Source organism: Corapipo altera, unplaced genomic scaffold (genome assembly GCF_003945725.1).
Source record: "Corapipo altera isolate COAL_440 unplaced genomic scaffold, ASM394572v1 131323, whole genome shotgun sequence".
NCBI classification, from domain to species: domain Eukaryota; kingdom Metazoa; phylum Chordata; class Aves; order Passeriformes; family Pipridae; genus Corapipo; species Corapipo altera.
The window spans coordinates 1-6,330 of record NW_020886449.1 but is presented as its reverse complement, the minus strand read 5'-3'; the positions used below and the strand labels follow the sequence as shown (position 1 = coordinate 6,330).

Below are 6,330 nucleotides of genomic sequence, written 5' to 3'. Positions count from 1 at the left end.
TGAGGGAAAATCGTGAGGGAAAATCAGGCAAAAATCATGAGGGAAAATCGTGAGGGAAAATCATGAGGCAAAAATCATGAGGCAAAAATTGTAAGGGAAAATCGTGAGGGAAAATCATGAGGCAATAATCATCAGGGAAGATTGTGAGGGGAAAATCATGAGGGGAAAATTAATGAGGGAAAATAATGATGAAAAATAATAAGGGAAAATCGCAACGGAAAATAATGAGGGAAAATTGTGAGGGAAAAATCATGAGGCGAAAATCATGAGGGGAAATAGTAAGGGAAAATCGTGAGTGGAAAATCATGAGAAAAAGAGGGGAAAAGATGGGTAAAAGAATGGGTAGGAGATGAGGCAAAACAGGGAAAAAGAGGAGGCAAAGGACAGGAAAAGATGAGCCAAGAAGGGAAAAGGGTGAAGCAAAGGAGGGGAAAATGATGAGCTGAAGGAGAGAAAATGGTGAGCCAAAGGAGGGGAAAAGATGAGCCAAAGGAGGGGGAAATGGTGACGGAACGGAGGGGAAATGATGAGGCAAAGAATGGAAGAAGATGAGTCAAAAAAATGGAAAAGATGAAGCCAAGGGAGGGGAAAGGATGAATCAAAGAAGGGAAAATGATGAATTGAAGAAGGAGGGGAGATAATGAGTCAAAGAGGGTGAAAAGGAGGGAAAAAGATGAGCTAAAAAGGAGGAAAAGATGAGTCAAAGGAGGGGAAGTGGTGAGTTAAAGGAGAGAAAAAGATGAGCCCAGGAAGGGAAAAGGTGGAGCCAAAGGACGGGAAAAGGGAAGAAGATGAGGTAAAGAAGAGGAAAAGGTGAGCTGCAGAAAGTCAAAGCCTGTGGGATCCAGCCTGTGGGAGAGGATTTTCCCTCATGCCCCAGACAAAAAGGATCACAAAGCTCAATTCCCAGGGGCTGGCAGAGGAGCCAGAGCTTCCCACTGCTCCATGGGGCAGGATGGAGGTGCCTGGAAGGAGGAGAAGAGCAGCCCCACGTCACCCACTCTCCCCCCCAAACCTCCCCAGGGGCCCTACCAGCTCCTGCTCATCTGCGGCCGGGGTGGCAGTGTATCCGTAGGGATAGAGCAGGAGCTGGGAATAGCTGTGGATGGACACGAAGGCCTTGATGTTCCCGTGGTCCTTCACGAAGTCCACGATGGATTTGACCTCAGGCTCCGAGTTGGGGTAGGGGCCGTGGTAGGTCTGCGTGCAGGAGTTCCCGCTGGCCCCAGGCCCTGTGGGGAACAGGAGAGGGAAAACAGGGTGGGCTTTGGTGGCACTTGGGTGGCTCAAAGAGTCCCAAGGGAAAAAGGGTCTTTTCCCTTTCCAACCCCAAGAGTTTTTCCCACCCCTCAGGTGTGGCTGGCGAGGAACACTCCTGAGGCTGCTCCTGGAGATCTGTACAGAGACTTTCCCTTCTGGTCCCCGCTCTGCTGCTCCTCAAACCCTGGCGGGGCCCCCAGGCCTCGTCTCTGCCACGCAGAGCAGACCCCACCTCATCCCCAGGGATCTGTGAGCCGGGAATGGCCTCAGAGCCTCCACCTGGAGAGTGGGAACACCCCAGAGGGGGAGTGGAAAGGCTCTGACCTCCAAATCCTGCGTCCCAGTTGCGGTTGGGGTCGACGCCGACACAGATGGCACCCGCGTGCTTGGACCTGGTCTTGCGCCACATGCGGTTCTGGAAGGGCAGAGCCACCTCAGCTGCTGGGCAGGGCCAGGGAATGCCCTCCCCATCCCATGGGAATGGGACAGGGAGGCTCTGACCCCCCAGGGAGGAGCAGCACCCCAGTCCTGCTTCCCTTCCCATCCCGTGGAAACAGGGACAAGGAGCTCTGACCTCCCAGGGATGTTCAGAACCCCAGTCCTGCTCCCCTTCCCATCCCATGGAAATGGGGACAAGGAGCTCTGACCTCCCTGGGAGGAGCAGCACCCCAGTCCTGCTCCCCTTCCCGTCCCATGGGGACGAGAAGCTCTGACCTCCCAGGGGTGTTCAGAACCCCAGTCCTGCTCCCCTTCCCATCCCGTGGAAACAGGGATGAGGAGGCTCTGACCTCCCAAGGATGTGCAGCACCTTAATGCTGCTCACCAGTCCCATCCTATGGAAATATGGACATGGAGGCTTTGACCTCCCAGGGATGTGCAGCACCTCAGTGCTGCTCCCCTTCCCACCCAATGGGAACAGGGACAAGGAGCTCTGACCTCCCAGGGATGTGCAAGACCCCAGTCCTGCTCCCCTTCCCATCCCATGGAAACATGGACAAGGGGGCTTTAACCTCCCAGGGATGTGCAGGATTCCAGTCCCGCTCTCCAGTCCCATCCCATGGGAACAGGGACAAGGAGGCTTTGACCTCCCAGGGATGTTCAGGATTCCAGTCTCACTCTCCAGTCCCATCCCATGGAAGTGGAACAAGGAGGCTTTGACCTCCCAGGGATGAGCAGCTCCCAGTGCTGCTCCCCTTCCCACCCTGTAGGAAGCAGGGAGGGGGAGCTGGGGGCGGTACCGTGCTGTGGGTGTAGGCAAAGCCATCGGGGTTGGTGACGATCTCCAGGAAGATGTCCATGGTGTCCAGGATGGAGGCCACCCCTTCGTTATTGGCGTGGTCGTCGACAATCTACAAAGGACAGGAGGTTTGAGGGCTCCCTGGGGGTCACCCCCTGGGTCCCACAGTGGCTGTAGGACCTTTGGGGGACAGAAGGTGGGTGTGGGGAGTGTCCAAACCTTCTTGGCGAACCAGACCCCGCTGGCCTGAGTCACCCACTCGCGGGAGTGGATCCCGGTGTCGATCCACACGGCCGGGCGGTTCGAGCCCCCTGTGCTGAACTGGGACAGCAGAGAGGTGGAAGTTGGCTTTGTCCTTTGTCCCTGACCCCACTCCCCCTTCCCCAGTCACCCCCCAGACCCCAACCCCTCACCTTGAGCACGTAGAGGGGCCGGTCCTCAGTGGAGCGGCCGATCTCCAGTTTGCTCACCAGGTTGGGGTTCTCGGCCACCAGCAGGTCCATGAAGGCATAAATCTGGGAGAGAGGGATGAGGGGGGAGTTGGTCTCAAGCAATTCCAGGATGCCACTTTTTCCCCCCCAAAATGCCCCGAATCTTGTGTCTCTCACCTCGTCCAGGGTGTGATAGGCCTCGTAGTTGAAGGTGCTGGTGGAGAGCGGCAGCTGGCGGCTGCTCCGGATCATCTCCCTCCGCTCCTCATCCAGAAGTTCCTGGGGGACACGGGGCGGGATGGGCCCTAATTCCCACCGGGATGAGACCCTGAGTCTCAGCCAGCTGCCCTCCTCCTCCACTGACCTGCACGTCCTCGATCATGATGGAGTAGGACACCCCGCTGGCCTCCAGGTGAGCTTTGACAGGCTGCAGGCTCGGGAAGGGCACCCGGATATCCACGGGAGAGCCGAGGCCACGGGGAGCCAGCCAGAAATCCAGCTGGACAGGGAGAAATCCAGGTGGGAGAGGGAAGAAACTGGGATCCTGCCCCAGGCTGCACCCCCCCCACCTAGCACCAGATTGTTTCCCACCATCCCAAATCCAGCCCCATCCCAGCTTTACAGCAGGGAGGGTGTAAAACAAGGGATATGGGCCGGGGGGGTTGTCCTCCAAATCCAGCCCCAAATCCAAGCCCAAAATCCCACTCCAAAATCCAAACCCCAAAATCCAACCCCCAAATCCCACCCTGAATCCAAGTCCAACCCCAAAATCCAACCCCCAACTCCAACCCCAAAATCCAATTCCAGCTCCTACCCGAAAATCCAACCCTCAGATCCAACTCCAACCCCAAAATACAATTCCAAGTCCTGCCCCAAAATCCAACCCTCAAATCCAACCCCAAAATCCAACCCCAAACTCCTACCCCAAAATCCAATCCCAAACTCCAACCCCAAAACCCAGCTCCAACCCCAAAATCCAACCCTCAAATCCAACTTCAACCCCAAAATCCAAACCCAGCTCCTACCCCAAAACCCAACTCCAAACTCCAACTCCAAACTCCAAGCCCAAAACCCAACCCCAACCCCCAATCCAGCCCCAAAACCCACCCCCAAAATGCCCCCAGTACCTCGAGGTGCTCCAGGCCCTGCAGCTCCTGCAGCGTCTGCAGCTCCTTGTGGCTGGTGGGGACCACGCGCAGCACCTGGTGCCTGTGGGGTCAAAGGGTTTGGGGGGTGTGGGACAGACTCCAGCCCCCTTGACCCACCCTAATTCCCACCCCATCCATCCCCCCACCTCGGGGAACTGCTCTGAGCCCCCTCAGGGCTGACCCAGCCCCTCCTTCCCCAGCCAGCAGTGTCCCCATCCCGTGTCCCCCGTACCCAACAAAGGTCTCGGTGCAGGTGGCCACGGCCACCAAGGCGGCCAAGAGCACGGGAACCCTCATGGTCAGTGGGGACAGCTGCTCTTGTGTCCCAAAACTGCCCTAGAGTCCCTTAAATCCCTCTGGGACGGCGCCCGCAGCTGCCCCTTTTCCCAGGGCCGTGGGAAGGCCCTGCCTGGGACCAGCCAAGGTCAGGCCGTGCTGTCCCCCATCCACGGCATTCCCAGACCTGGAAAAACCTGTTCCAGGAACCTGCAAGGGCCACGGGTGAGTCACCTGCGAGGTGGGACAGGGAGGTGCCAAAATCCCACCACCCTCGGTGGGGAGGGAAAGGATAAATTTGGGTTGGGAAAGCGGGAGATGCCCGTTTTTGCACGGAGGGACCTGTGGGCTGGATCCCTAAACCAGGGCCGTGGTGGTGGGGAATCAGGATTAAAGCTTGGCCTGGGAATCTGGTTTAAAGAATCTGTCTTAAAGCTTGGCTTGGGAATGTCGTTTAAAGTGTCTGGTTAAAGCTTGTCCTGGGAATCTGTTTTAAAGAATCTGGTTTAAAGAATCTGGCCTGGGAATCTGGTTTAAAGAATCTGGCCTGGGAATCTGGTTTAAAGCTTGGCCTGGGAATCTGGTTTAAAGTCTGATCTGGGAATGTGGCTTAAAGTCTGGCCTGGGAATCTGGTTTAAAGAATCTGGCCTGGGAATTTGGTTTAAACAATGTGGCTTAAAACTTGCCCTGGGAATCTGGTTTAAAGAATCTGGCCTGGGAATCTGGTTTAAAGCTTGTCCTGGGAATCTGGTTTAAAGAATCTGTTTTAAAGCTTGTCCTGGGAATCTGGTTTAAAGTCTGGCCTGGGAATCTGGTTTAAAGAATCTAGTTTAAAGTCTGGCCTGGGAATTTGGCTTAAAGTCTCATCTGGGAATCTGGTTTAAAGAATCTAGTTTAAAGAATCTGGCCTGGGAATCTGGTTTAAAGAGTCTGTTTTAAAGAATCTGACCTGGGAATCTGGTTTAAAGCTTGGCCTGGGAATCTGGTTTGAAGTCTGGTCTGGGAATCTGGCTTAAAGTCTTGCCTGGGAACCTGGTTTAAAGAATCTGGCCTGGGAATCTAGTTTAAACAACCTGGCTTAAAGCTTGCCCTGGGAATATGGTTTAAAGAATTTGCCCTGGGAATCTCATTTAAAGCTTGCCCCTGGGAATCTGTTTTAAAGCTTGGCCTGGGAATCTGGTTTAAAGTCTGCTCTGGGGAACTGGCTTAAAGCTTGGCCTGGGCCGGAGGTCAGAGCAGGTGACGGCCATTCCACGTGGAAAAAAAGGCGCCTGGGGAAGGGATGATGGAGCAAAACTGCTCAAAACCACCCCAGATTTAGGTTTGGCTGCCCCAAAAACCACCCTCCTCCTCCTCCCACGTCCTTCAGGGCTCCAAATGTTGGGCACTTGTAGGGCCAAAGCCACGAGGGGGGGATAAAAAAACCCATTTCCAAGGAAAAACAGAGGGCTGGAGCAGGGAGCGTCCGTGATGATTTATTGGGGTGAGGGAAGGGGGAGGCTCTGGGCTCAGTAGGGGTGCTCCAGGACGTGGACCATGATGTCCAGCAGGGCCGGCCAGGTCTCGGTGGCCGTGGGCAGGATCTGGGAGCTGGGCAGGAGGAAGCCGTGGCGCCCCGTGTCCCGCAGCTCCATGGTGAAGGAATATTTCACCCCCTGGTCGTAGGCCCAGTCGACGGTGGTGCCTGCTGCCGTGTCTGCGGGGAGAGGAGGGCAGCTGGGATCACATTCCCGATGGATCAGGGGAGAGGGAGGGAGGGAGGGACACTCACAGATGGTGTCGGCGATGCTGCCGAAGGTGTAATTGGTCCCGTACACGGCGGCCAAGTCGCTCACGGCCTTCTTGGCCAGCTCGTTCTGCAAGGGAGAGCCCAGAAGTGAGGGGGCTGGGGGAGCAAAGACCTTCGGATGAGAGCCCCAAAGTGGTGGGATGTGGTGGGACAAGAGCCCCAAAGTGATGGGATGTGGTGGGACAAGA

At 55.9% G+C, this 6,330-nt stretch overlaps 2 protein-coding genes across 2 annotated transcripts; both read right to left on the bottom strand.

The window, feature by feature from the left end:
- Positions 1 to 1,001: 1,001 nt before the first annotated feature.
- On the bottom strand, positions 1,002 to 4,849 carry LOC113941203 (carboxypeptidase A1-like; the record flags this gene model as incomplete). Its single annotated transcript, XM_027632361.1, has 9 exons — positions 4,309 to 4,849; positions 4,056 to 4,137; positions 3,293 to 3,427; positions 3,106 to 3,207; positions 2,911 to 3,012; positions 2,717 to 2,818; positions 2,499 to 2,609; positions 1,585 to 1,675; positions 1,002 to 1,232 (listed from the first exon to the last, which is right to left on the bottom strand). Coding segments are annotated over exons 1-9 (1,021 nt in total), but the record flags the coding sequence as incomplete, so codon positions are not given.
- A 666-nt stretch (positions 4,850 to 5,515) lies between these two features.
- On the bottom strand, positions 5,516 to 6,254 carry LOC113941202 (carboxypeptidase A1-like; the record flags this gene model as incomplete). The annotated part of the gene is made up of 2 exons (XM_027632359.1): positions 5,516 to 6,049; positions 6,125 to 6,254. Coding segments are annotated over 2 exons (318 nt in total), but the record flags the coding sequence as incomplete, so codon positions are not given.
- Positions 6,255 to 6,330: the final 76 nt, after the last annotated feature.